The sequence below is a fragment of the Ursus americanus genome, chromosome 5 (genome assembly GCF_024610735.1).
Source record: "Ursus americanus isolate L20-20 chromosome 5, mUrsAme1.1.p, whole genome shotgun sequence".
In the NCBI taxonomy this organism is placed as follows: Eukaryota; Metazoa; Chordata; class Mammalia; order Carnivora; family Ursidae; genus Ursus; species Ursus americanus.
Window position 1 is genome coordinate 38541491 of NC_142131.1, and position 12458 is coordinate 38553948.

At 41.5% G+C, this 12458-nt stretch overlaps 1 protein-coding gene across 1 annotated transcript in view; it reads right to left on the reverse strand.

Annotated features, from left to right (window-relative positions):
* Positions 1-12458, reverse strand: part of RGS7BP (regulator of G protein signaling 7 binding protein) — a 103166-nt gene that overhangs the window by 12048 nt on the left and 78660 nt on the right. Inside the window, exon 5 of the mRNA XM_045794269.2 lies at positions 4324-4394. Coding sequence (XP_045650225.1) covers positions 4324-4394 — 71 coding nt within the window. The remainder of the gene's footprint in view (positions 1-4323; positions 4395-12458) is intronic.

Below are 12458 nucleotides of genomic sequence, written 5' to 3' on the forward strand. Positions count from 1 at the left end.
ATTAAAATTCCTGCTCTTGGCTCCCTTCCTTTATTTGTCACTGAAAATCACTGTACAACAAACTGTTGTTGAGTCCAGTTTTGATTGTGGTAGGAAGGGGGGAAGATACGGCTGAATCTTTAAATGCTAAAATAAACATGGAAGTTTCTGAGGTGAGGACTAGGGTGGAGCCTGGAGAACACACGCATCTAAGCGCTTCCAGGGGCGGTTCCCCCAGTGCCCGCCTGGCAGGATTTTCACTTGGTCAGGGTTTGAGGTAGGAACAAAGGGAACCAGGCGTGGTATCTTTCCCCTTTTTTCCCTCTCTGCTTCAAAACACATGTAAATGGAATAAAAAGAGAAAGGAAGTAAGAAGCCAGAAAAAAACCAGATGGCTTTCTATAATGGTTTTCATCCAGTTACAAAGATGTTTTGACAATAAGGTCCTAGAGAAAAGAACTGGGATATATTTTTCCACATTTCACCCCACACCATTTCTTGGATATGTTCACCAACACCCATAGAATAAACAGATCAGCTGCAAAAGAAATCCAGGAAGGTCATGGGAAAGCTCTTATGGTCTAGCTTGGTATACAGAGTCAAACAGAGCAATCTGGCTGATTTGTTCATTAAAATGGTGCCATATGCAATCCCTAAAAAATGTTCCCTGTAGGACCCGAGAGACCTGCTTTCCCTCACTCAGGCTTTCTCAGACTCTCCGGTTCAGATTCACATCCCACTGTCTTCACTGGTCAGCTCCTAGAGACATCATGCTATGATCCCCATGAAACCCATAAAGAACCGAGATGTGGCATCTCATGCTGAGGGTCCCATTTTCCCCCTAACTGAAGAAACCTGAATTTACCTGAATCGAAGCCTTCACCTCAATTTGTTTTATTATTATTCAAAATCCTACTGCATCATTCCCTCCCGAACAGGTCCTTGAATCTCCTAGTTTTTTCCTTTTCTTGCTCTACACAGATATAGGGTTTAAATCGCGAGTATCAGTTATTTGGATTATTCCCTTTTCAGTCATGTTTTTACTCACCGTATCAATCATTTATTACTATTATTTTTTGAAAATGTATTTAAAATTCTACTTTTTTCTGGTTATAAGAGGAATACAAAGTCACACAAAATAGTTCTACCCTTTATGATTATAAAAATGTCCCAAGAAAATAAACTGAAGTTTCTGTTTTTCCATTAGTGCATGTTTCCGGAACCGTTGGATGTATTTTCATGAAACGTGGAGGGGACGTTTTGGATGGTTTGATTTAGACTAGAAACTAGACGGCACACGTGCCATTCACTCTGCGGGCCCTGGCAGGCATCCTCTTGGGCAGCTGACGATGAGGTACAGCGAGAAGCCTCCATGCTCCTGATGGGGGACCTTGCCAAACAGATAAAGAAACTGAGAACAGTTTCAGACATGAACTCCAACTCCAAAGTCCCAGGGACCAATGTTCCGTCCGTACTGCGGGCTCCAGATCAACGAGCGGAAGCCGGGGCTGTTCTGTTGGACGATGATGGGGCATTCTCCTGAGCTAGACTGGCTGGGCCGGCTGGTAAAGAATACCCATACCAGCAACAGTCATCACAATAAAGCATCTGTCCAGTGTCTGCTCTCGGCAAGGTCGGGAGCAGACACAAGACCTGCGGTGCTTCATTTAAACCCCCCAACAGCCCTCTGAAGTAAGTAATGCTCTTATCTCCTCTTCAGGGATGAGGAAATTGAAATCTTTGGAAGCTGAACAGATTACTCCGGGACACAAGGTTGGTAAGTGGCAGAGCCAGCATTCGAACCCAAGGATCGCCTTCATCCGAAGTCCCCAGTCCCCACCACCATGCGCATTTCTAGCAACAGTCTTCCAGGCTGTGGCCGGAGCGCCCTCTCATCACTACACCCTGTCTGCTTCCTGAAACCACCGCCAGGTCTCTACAGCACTACGGCCAGGGCTCAAGCCTGTTAGTCTGATCCCAGGCGCTGCAGGGGTGCTTCGAGGTAGTTGACTGCTGCTCCACACCCCTGCTTTGTCTTATTTTCTGACACCCTGCCTCCATCCCATGCCGCGCGGGCCACACTACATCTCGGCCTCTTCATCTGGTGTTCTCACTTCCACCTCTCCACCTTCTGCCACGCCGCTCCCCGAGCCAACAGTCTCTCCAGCTCGGCTGCCAAATCCTCTCAGAGCCAGGCAGCACCCTGTCCTCCCTCTGCTTTGATCAGCGGAAACCAGAGGAGTTTCTTTCTTACTCCAAAACCCTTTCCGCACCCTCTCTGTAGCGCTCTCTGAAGCTGACGCTTCCGGTCAGGCTGCTCTGGCTACGCATGCTCAGTGAGTGTTGAGGGTGGTCCTTCGTACCTATCATCAGACCTTGGGGTGGGGGTGGGGGATGAAATTTGGGCGCAGACTAACGAACATTTATTGTGTATGCCGGGTGTCGTTCTACCATGTTCTAGGCATTGCTCTGAGCACAGAAGATGCAATAATAGTTAACAGAAGCATGTAGAGGCCCTTCCCTCATGGAAGTTACATTCTAGTGAAAATACCTCCCCATTTCTGTGTTCAGGTGTATATTCCCATAGGATAGCTCTGGAGACAGACTGCCTGGAATCACGTCCCAACCTTTCTACTTACAGTCTATGTGACCTAAGCTGAGTTAGTTAACCTGTCTTTGCCTCAGTTTCCTGTAAATTGGGAAACACTAATAGCATTTCCCTCAAAGACATTACGAGAATTAAATAAGCAAATATAGTTAATACATGTGAAGTATTTAGGATAGTAGTTGTGATATTGTGATTTATAATAAGGAATGTCTTTGGTCTTCCACCTCATTCCTGGCTCAAAGCTCCTAAAACCCTTGGAATTTCCTAAAGGCTGATAGCGCCAAGGTGTCTTTTGTTATGTTAATGACGTTACTTTCAAAAACCGCCTCAGGATGGGGGCTGGTTGCTAGGAGAACCAAATGTGTGATTAGAGGCTTGGAACTTTCAGTCCCACCCCCAACCTCTGGGGAAGAGAGAACTGAAGATTGAGTTCGATCACCAATGGCCAGTGATTCAATCAATCACGCCTATGTAAGGAAGCCTCCATAAACAACAACAAAGGACAGGTTCGGAGAGCTTCCGGGTTGGTGAACACGTGGAGATGTGCAAGCAGGGTGTGCTGGGGGAGGGATGGAATCTGCTTGTTCTTACCCAGACCCTATGTTTGCATCTGACATCTGGCTGTTCCCGAGTTACATCCTTTTGTGACATCTGGTGATCTAGTAAGTAAAATGCTTCTCTGAGTTCTATGAGCCGCTTTAGCAAATTAACCGAACCCGTGGAGGGGGTCCTTGGAACTTCCAGTCTGTACATCTCAAGTGGTGGGGGAGGGCAGTCTTGTAGCCCTTTATTTAGGGGATCTGGTGCTGTCCTGCAGGTCATCTCAGAATTCAGATAAATTGCAGGACACCGTGGTGGTGTCCACGAATTTCTTGGTGGTGTGGAAAACCACTCCCACACTTTGGAACTGGGTGCAGAATCACAGTGGCACGCTGTAAGGTCTCAGTATGTTAATTATTACTTCTTTTAGATAACTAAACATGTAGATGACAGAGGTCTTTCTTTGGAAATTTCTTAATTTTTAAAAAAATATTTATTGAGAGAGAGAGGACACGTGCGTGTGCACGTGCTGCACGCAGGGTGAGGGGCAGAGGGAGAGAGAATTTCAAGCTGACTCCACCCTGAGCACGGAGCCTGAGGCGGGGCTCCACCTGACAACCCTGAAATCTTGACCTGAGCTGAAATCAAGAGTCAGGTGCTTAAGGGATTGAGCCACCCAAGTGCCCCCTTTGGAAATTTCTTAAGTCTCTTCCTCTGGGCTGTAAATTTTTTTAAAAATTCAAATTCAATTCATTAACATAAAATGTAATATTGGTTTCAAAGGTGGAGGTCAGTGATTCCTCAGTCTTATATAATACTCAGTGCTCCTTACATCATGTGCCCTCCTTAATGTCCTGCTTCTTAAAGGCAAGGGCCAAGTCTTTAGTTGTTTGTATTTGCCACACCTGGTCTAGTGCTTTTCACTGCTTGTCAGTGAATACATGTTCTTGACTGACAGGGCCAGTGGAGGAGGCCTCTGTTTGAGGGTCAGAGTGTATCTTGGCTCTCCTCAGAGCGCCACTGTGTTCGCCTGAGGGGCTCCATTTTCATTACCGTATCTTCTTGAAGAGAGAGGAATGTATATTCAGTGCCTTCTATTGTTTGTGTAAAACATATTTGTAATTTCTCAAGAAACAAGTCCCAAGGTGATCATGTTACAAACATCCTTTGCCTCAAAGAGAAATGGCAAGACTTACCTTGATTTTTCAACGGTAAAGGCATAGTTTCCCTGAGTTTGCTCAAAAGATTTTTCATTTCTCGCATGTCTCTGTAAAAGTGATAAAAAGAAAGAAAAATCAGCTGTAAGTTTTTGAAATGCAATCCCAAACAGTCTGTTCTATGAGACAATTGAGAGACGAGAGTCTGTGCTTAATTGTACTAGCTCTAGTTTCCAGTAGGCAAATATTGAATTTATTTTGTTTTTATAAGAGAAAAGTCTGAGACTGATGGCTCTGGAAGGAATGAGAACTACTCTGGCAAACATTTCCACAGGGCATTCTGCTGTAGGAGCCCTCATCTCTGCCTTCAGTTGGACCTGGCTGAGATCAGAGAGGAGTCTCTGATAACGAGGCTAGTGTTGCAGATTTCTAAGAGGGAGGTCAAGGACATGGAAGTAGGGTAACGGGTACTCTGGGCAGAGCTGAGCCTGGGTGATGTTGCTCTCTGGCTTTAAGGTCAGATGGCTGCTGTGGCTGTACTGGTTCACTTGCTCTTGTCTCATTACTGCAATCGAAATTTGGTGTAACAGGTGTTAGGGATTCACAAGGCTCAACATTCATTTAAGTGACTTAGAATGATGGGAAACTGACAAATTCTAAAACCTTCAGAGAAGAGCTCTTCACGATGGCGGCAGTGGGGTGGGGTTGGGGGGGAGGGAGAAGGAGGGAGAGAGAAGCACCTGGGACGGATGGACAGATGGACTTCCCTCTGGTCCCTCGCATGTACGTAAGCCACTGCATCACTCCAACATCTCTGCTCCCTCATCTTAGAGTATGTGTGACCATAAAACCCCCCGACTGTGGAGCAGGAAACCATCCCCGGGGGCTTCTAGTTTGGGATGGGGACCAGTTGGACTTTTCAGATCCTTGAGGCAGTAGTTCTCCACATGTTCTGGTGGTCATTCAGTGGAGTTAGTGCTCTTGAAATCACAGGACATAGTGGTAGATTTCATTTGCAAGAGCAAAAATCAGATACATCTTTTAGTTAGCTCTAGAAGAGGCAAGCAATGGAGCAGGCACTAAAGATTTAAGAAAGTTTTGGGGGGAGGATAATCTGAAAATTGAGGAAATTCTATCTACTAACTTATTTGCCTTTTGCTCTGTGAAGAAAAGGAATCACCATTTAGTTTTAGGTATGAAATCCCTCAGTTCCTTCCTTCCTTTTGTATTTTAAGAAGGCTCTTCCCCCAGTGTGGGGTTTGAACTCACAACCCGGAGATTAAGAGTTGCGCGCTCTACCAACTGAGCCCGCCAGGCGCCCCTGCCTCAGTGTATGTCTTGATACACAACTTCTCTTGAGTATGGTTTAGGACCACTTGCCCTAGGGGAGGCCAGAGACCCCATAGGGTCTCTTCTTAAGTATTGACTAACATGTATAAAGAACTCTTTTTTGGGAATAGCTGATTGGAAAAGGAGAAGAAAGCAGGCTTGTGGACCAGGTGTAGAAATAAACCCATAAAAACAATCATACTTTTCCATAAGTATGAGGATATGTCTGTGGGGCACCGATACTGATAAGCCCCAAGGGGTATTTCTAGAGAGAGAACGTGAAAGTGGGGGGGGGGGGAGGAAGGCAGGGCCCTTGCATCCAGTAGTGCAAGGGGTACATTCTGATTTCCTGTAAAATTCTCAAGGGTGGATGGGATGGAGGGTGGGTGGGCACACGGTGGGAACGGGTCAGGAATGCAGTATGTGAGACTGAGGCAAGGCCCCCCGGAAAGCACCAATTCTCAGGCGTAGTGCTGCACAGGACAATCACCATGTGCCAAGACCCCACCCCCTGAGTCTGATGCAGCTAGTTTCTGGGGATGGGGCTCAGGAATCAATGTTTTTAAAAAAGCCCTTCTGTTGATTTTAATGTGCAGCCCAGTGTGAGACACGCTGATCTCTTAGGGCAGAGAGGGGGAGAATTTAGGAAGCTGCCTTACCAGACCAGATCTCTTGTACCTACTTGTCTCAGTCATTCCCACCTCCTTTGACCTGAATGTGGATTTTAAGGCTGAACTTTGAAACTGTGGGCTATACTCATTTTCTTTTTGTAAATTGAGTTAAAATTGGTATATAACGTTATTTAAGTTTCAGGTGTACAATATTGTAAGTTGCCATCTGTGTGTACTACAAAGCGATCACCGCTACAAGTCTAGTTATAATCCATCACCCTACAACTGACCCCCTTCAACCATTTCACCCACCTCCATCTCCCACCCTCCCCCTCTGTAACCATCTGTCTGTTCTCTTGTATCTATGAGTTTGTTTTTGTTTTGTTTTCCTTTGTAGATTCCACATGAGTGGAATCATATGGTATTTGTTTTTCTCTGTGTGATTTATTTCACTTAGTATAAACCTTCACGGTCTATCTATGTTGTTGCAAATAGCAAGCTGAGTAGTATTCCATTATAGTGCGCGCGCACACACACACCCCACATCTTCTTTTTCCATTCATCCATTGATGAACATTTAGGTGGTTTGTATTTCTTAGTCATTGTAAATAATGCAGCAATGAACAGAGGGGTGCGTATATCTTTTGAATCAGCATTTTTGTTTTCTTTGGATAAATATCTAGAAGTGGAATAGCTGGATCATATGGTAGTCCTATTCTTATTCTTTTGTGAAATATACATCTGCTTTCCATAGTGGCTGCACCAATTTACATTCCCATCAATTGGGTATGAGAGGTCCTTTTTTTCCACATCCTTGCCAACATTTGTTATTTCTTGTCTTTTTGTACTCTCTTCTAAATGGTGAGAGGTGATACCTCCTTGTTGTTTTGATTTGCATTTTCCTGATGATTAGTGATGTTTAACATCTTTCTATGTGCCTGTTGGCCATCTGTATGTCTTCTTTGAAAAAATGACTATTCAGATCCTCTGCGCATTTTTTAATTGGATTGTTTCTTTTTTTGTTGTTCCTTGAGTTCTTTATATATTTTGGATCTTAATCCTTTATTGGATATATGAGTTGCAAAAATTTCCCATTCAGTAGATCATGTTTGTTTTGATGACCATTTCTTTAACTACGCAAAAGATTTTCAATTTGATGTAATCTCATTTGTTTATTTTTGCTTCTATTTCCCTTGCGTTTGGAATCAGATACACAAAAAACATCACTAGGACTCATGTTGAGGGGCTTACTGCTTATGTTTTCTTCTAGGAATTTTATGGTTTCAGATCTTACATTCAGGTTTTTAATCCATTTTGAGTTAATTTTTGTGCATCGTGTAAGATAGTGGTCTAACTTCATTGTGTTGCATGTGGCTGTCTAGTTTTTCCAGCTGTATTTTTTTTTTAAAGATTAATGTCTGTATTTATTTATGAATGAGAGAGAGAGAGAGAGAGAGAGTGAGCATGATCGGGGGAGGAGCAGAGGGAGAAGCAGACTCGCAGCTGAGCAGGGAAGCCCTACATGGGGCTCGATCCCAGGATCCCTAGATCATGACCTGAGTTGAAGGCAGATGCTTAATGGACTGAGCCACCCAGATGCCCCTTTTCAGCTCCATTTGTTGAAGAGAATGCCTTTTCTCCGTTGTGTGTTCTTGGCTCCTTTATCATAAATTAATTGTCCATATATGCATGGGCTTCATTCTGGGCTCTCCATTTCATTTCATTGATATGTGTGTCTGTTTTTAGGCTAATAGAGTACTGTTTTGATTACTGTGTTTTGTAGCATAGTTTGAAATCAGGGACTGTGATACTTTCACCTTTGTTCTTCTTTCTCAACAGTGATTTGGCTATTGAAGATCTTTTGTGGTACCATGCAAATTTTAGAATTATTTGTTCTGGTTCTGTAAAAAAAAAAAAAATTCACTGGAATTTTGATAAGTATTGCACTGAATCTGTAGATTGCTTTGGGTAGTATGGACATTTTAACTCTATTTTTCCAATCCATGATCATGGAGTATTTTTTCCATTTATTTGTGTCTTCATTTTCTTTCATCAGTGTCTTACAGTTTTCAATGTGTAGGTCTTTCACCTTGGTTAAATTTATTCCTAGGTTTTTGATGCAATTTAAATGGAATTAGTTTCTTAATTACTCTGATAATTTGTGATTAGTATACACAAATGCCACAGATTTCTGTGTGTCGATTTCGTATCCTGCTACTTTACTGAATTCATTCATCAGTTCTAACAGGTTTTTTTTTTTGGAGTCTTTTGAGTTTTCTATGTATAGTATCATGTCATTGCAGATAGTGACACTTTTTCTTCTTCCTTTATCATTTGGATGCTTTTTATTCCTTTTTCTTGCCTAGTTATTTTGGTTGGTATGTTCAACACTGTGTTGAATAGAAGTGGTAAGTGGCCATTTTTGTCTTATTCTTGATTTTAGAGGAAACATTTTCAACTATTCTCCATTGACTGTGATATTAGCTGTGGGTTTGTCATATATGGCATTTACTGTGTTGACATATATTCCCTCTATGCCTTCTTTGTTGAGTTTTTATTAAAAATGGTGTTGAATTGAGTCAAATGCTTTTTCTGCAGTTATTGAGATGATCATATAATTTTTAGCCTTCATTTTGTTAATGTGGTGTGTCACATTGATTTGCAGATGTTGAGCCATCTTTGTATCCCTGGAATCAGTCCCACTAGATCATGTTCTATGGTCTTTTTATTTTATTGTTGTTTTCAGTTTTTTAATATTTTGTTGACAATTTCTGCATTAATGTTCATTGATGATATTGACCTATAATTTTCTTTTTTTGTGATGTCCTTCTCTGGTATTGGTATCGGGGTTATGCTAGCCTCATAAAATGACTTTGGAAGTGTTTCCTCCTCTTTAATTTTTTGGAAGAGTTTGAGAAGGATAGGTATTAAATCTTTGAACGTTTAGTAGAATTCACCTGTGACGCTGTCTGGTCCTGGACTTGTGTTTTTTGGGAAGTTTTTGATTATTGATTCACTCTCCTTACCAGTAATTGGTCTGTTCAGATTTTCTGTTTCTTCATGACTCAGTCTTGGAAGAGTATGTTTCTCCGAATTTATGCATTTCTTCCAGATTGTCCACTTTGTTAGCATGTAAATGCTTGTAGTAGTTTTTATGGTCCTTTGTATTTCTGTGATGTTAGTTGTACATTCTGTTCTTTCCTTTCTGATTTTATTTATTGGAACCTTCTCTCTTTTTTCTTGGTTAGTCTAGCTAAAGGTTTTTCAGTTTCATTTATCTTTTCAAAAAATCAGCTCTTAGTTTCATTGATCTTTTCTATTGTTTTTTAGGTCTCTATTTCATTTCTTTTTTTTTTTTAAAGATTTTATTTATTTATTTGACAGAGAGAGAGACACAGCAAGAGAGGGAACACAAGCGGGAGGAGTGGGAGAGGGAGAAGCAGGCTCCCCGTCAAGCAGGGAGCCCTATGCGGGGCTTGATCCCAGGACCCCTGGATCATGACCTGAGCAGAAGGCAGACGCTTAATGACTGAGCCACCCAGGAACCCTGTATTTCATTTCTTTCCACTCTGTATTTATTATTTCCTTCTCTCTACTGATTTTGGGCTTGTTTCTTAATTTTTTTTCCTAGCTCCGGTAGGTGTAAAGTTAGATTGATTATTTTTCTTGCTTATGGAGGTAAGTCTGTTATGATTTTCCCTCTTAAGTCCCTTTTGCTATGTCGCACAGATTTTGGTATGTCATAATTCTGTTTTCATTAGTCTGTAGGTTGTTCGTTTTTTTTTTTTAATTTCTTCATTGACATCTTTGATTACCCATAGGTTTTTTAGTAGCATGTTGTTTTATCTGCACATTTTTGTGTTTTTTCCAGCTTTCTTTTTGTAATTGATTTCTACTTTCATACCACTGTAGTCAGAAAAGATACTTGATAAGATTTCAATCTTCCTGAATCTACTGAGACTTGTTTTGTGGTCTAATATGTGATCTGTCTTGGAGAATGTTCCATGTACAGTTGAAAAGAATGTGTATTCTGTTGCTTTTTGATGGAATGTCTTTGTATATATATTATGTGCATCTGGTCTAATGTGTCATTTAAGGCCAGTGTTTCCTTATTAATTTTGAATTTGCATGACCTACCCAGTGATGTAAGTAGGATGTGAAAGTCCTCTACTATCAGTGTATTGCTGTCAGTTTCTCCCTTTAGGTTCATTAATCTTGGTTTTATATATCTTGGTGCTCCTGTATTGGGTGCATATATATTTAAAAGTGTTATATCTTTTTGTTAGATTGACCTCTTTACATTATGTAATGCCCTTCTTTGTCTATTATCACAGTCTTTGTTTTAAAGTCTACTTTGGGGGCACCTGGGTGGCATAGCGGTTAGGCGTCTGCCTTCGGCGCAGGGCGTGATCCCGGCGCTATGGGATCGAGCCCCACGTCAGGCTCCTCCGCTATGAGCCTGCTTCTTCCTCTCCCATTCCCCCTGCTTGTGTTCCCTCTCTCGCTGGCTATCTCTCTCTCTGTCAAATAAATAAATAAAATCTTTAAAAAAAAAAAAAGTCTACTTTGTCTGGGGCGCCTGGGTGGCACAGAGGTTAAGCGTCTGCCTTTGGCTCAGGGCGTGATCCCGGCGTTCTGGGATCGAGCCCCACATCAGGCTCTTCCGCTATGAGCCTGCTTCTTCCTTTCCCACTCCCCCTGCTTGTGTTCCCTCTCTCGCTGGCTGTCTCTATCTCTGTCGAATAAATAAATAAAATCTTAAAAAAAAAAAAGTCTACTTTGTCTGCTATGAATATTCCTACACCAGCTTTCTATTCATTTACATTTGCATGAAATATCTTTGTTCATCCCTTCAAGTTCAGTCTGTGCGTGTCCTGAAGTGAGTCTCTTATAGGTAGCATACAGATGGTCTTATTTTCATTGATCCCTTCAGCCACTCTGTGTCTTTTGATTGCCAAGTTTAGTCCTTTTACATTTAAAGTAACTATTGATAGGTAAGTACTTACTGCCATTTTGTTGATTGTTTTCTGGCTGTTTTGTAGTTCCTCTCTGTTCCTTTCTTTTTTCTCTCTTAACGTTGTAGTTTGATGGCTCTCTGTAGTGTTTTGTTTAGATTCTCTTCTCATTTTCTTTTGTGTTTTTTTTTCTCAAATATTTTATTTATTCGTTTGAGAGAGAGAGAGAGACAGAGAGAGCACAAGCAGGGAGAGAGGCAGAGGGAAAGGGAAAAACAGACTCCCCTCTGAGCAGGGAGGCCGACATAGGTCTGGATCCCAGGACCCCAGGATTGTGACCTGAGCCGAAGGCAGACGCTTAACTGACTGAGCCACCCAGGCACCCCTTCTTTCGTGTTTTTCTGACAAGTTTTTGCTTTGTGGCTTGCCATAAAGTTCACATGTGAGTTCCTATGTATATAATGGTCTGTTTTGAGTTAATAGCAACATTCTAAAACTTTATATTTTTTTCCTACTCCCTGCTATTTTATGTTTTTGATGTCTCATTTTACATCTTTTAATTTTATGCATCCTTAATTCTTGTAGTTTCAGTTAACTGTACTGTTTTTGTCTTTAAACCTTCATAGTTGCTTTGTAAATGATTGATTCACTACTTTTACTGTATGTTTACCTTTTCCAGGAGGATTTCATATATATTTTCTTGTTATTAATTAGTGCCATTTCTTTTCAGTTTAGAGAAGTCCCTTTAACATTTATTGTGATGCTGGTTTAGTGGTGATGAGCTCCTTTATACAGCTTTTGCTTATCTGGAAAACTCTTAATCAATCTCGCCCTAATTTTTTATTTTTTTTCTTTATTTAAGTAGGCTCCACACTAGGTGGTGCAGAGCCCAATGTGGGGCCTGAACCCATGACCCCAAGATCAAGACCTGAGCCGAGATAAAAAATCAGACACTCAACCAACTGAACCACCCAGGAGCCCCTCTCCCTCAATTTTGAATGATAACTTGCTGAGAATTCTTGGTGAATTTTTTTCCTTTTAGGACTTTGAATATGTTATGCCACTCTCTTCTGGCTTGCAAGATTTCTGTTGAAAAATCTGGCATACTTACGGGGTTTCTCTTGCTGTTTTTAAGATTCTCTCTTTAACTCTTGCCATTTTAATTACTATTAAAATTACCATTTTAATTATAATGTGTCTTTTTGTGGGTCTCTTTGGGTTCATTTTATTCGGGACTCCTTGTGCTTCTTAAACCCGGATTCCTTCTCCAAATTAGAAA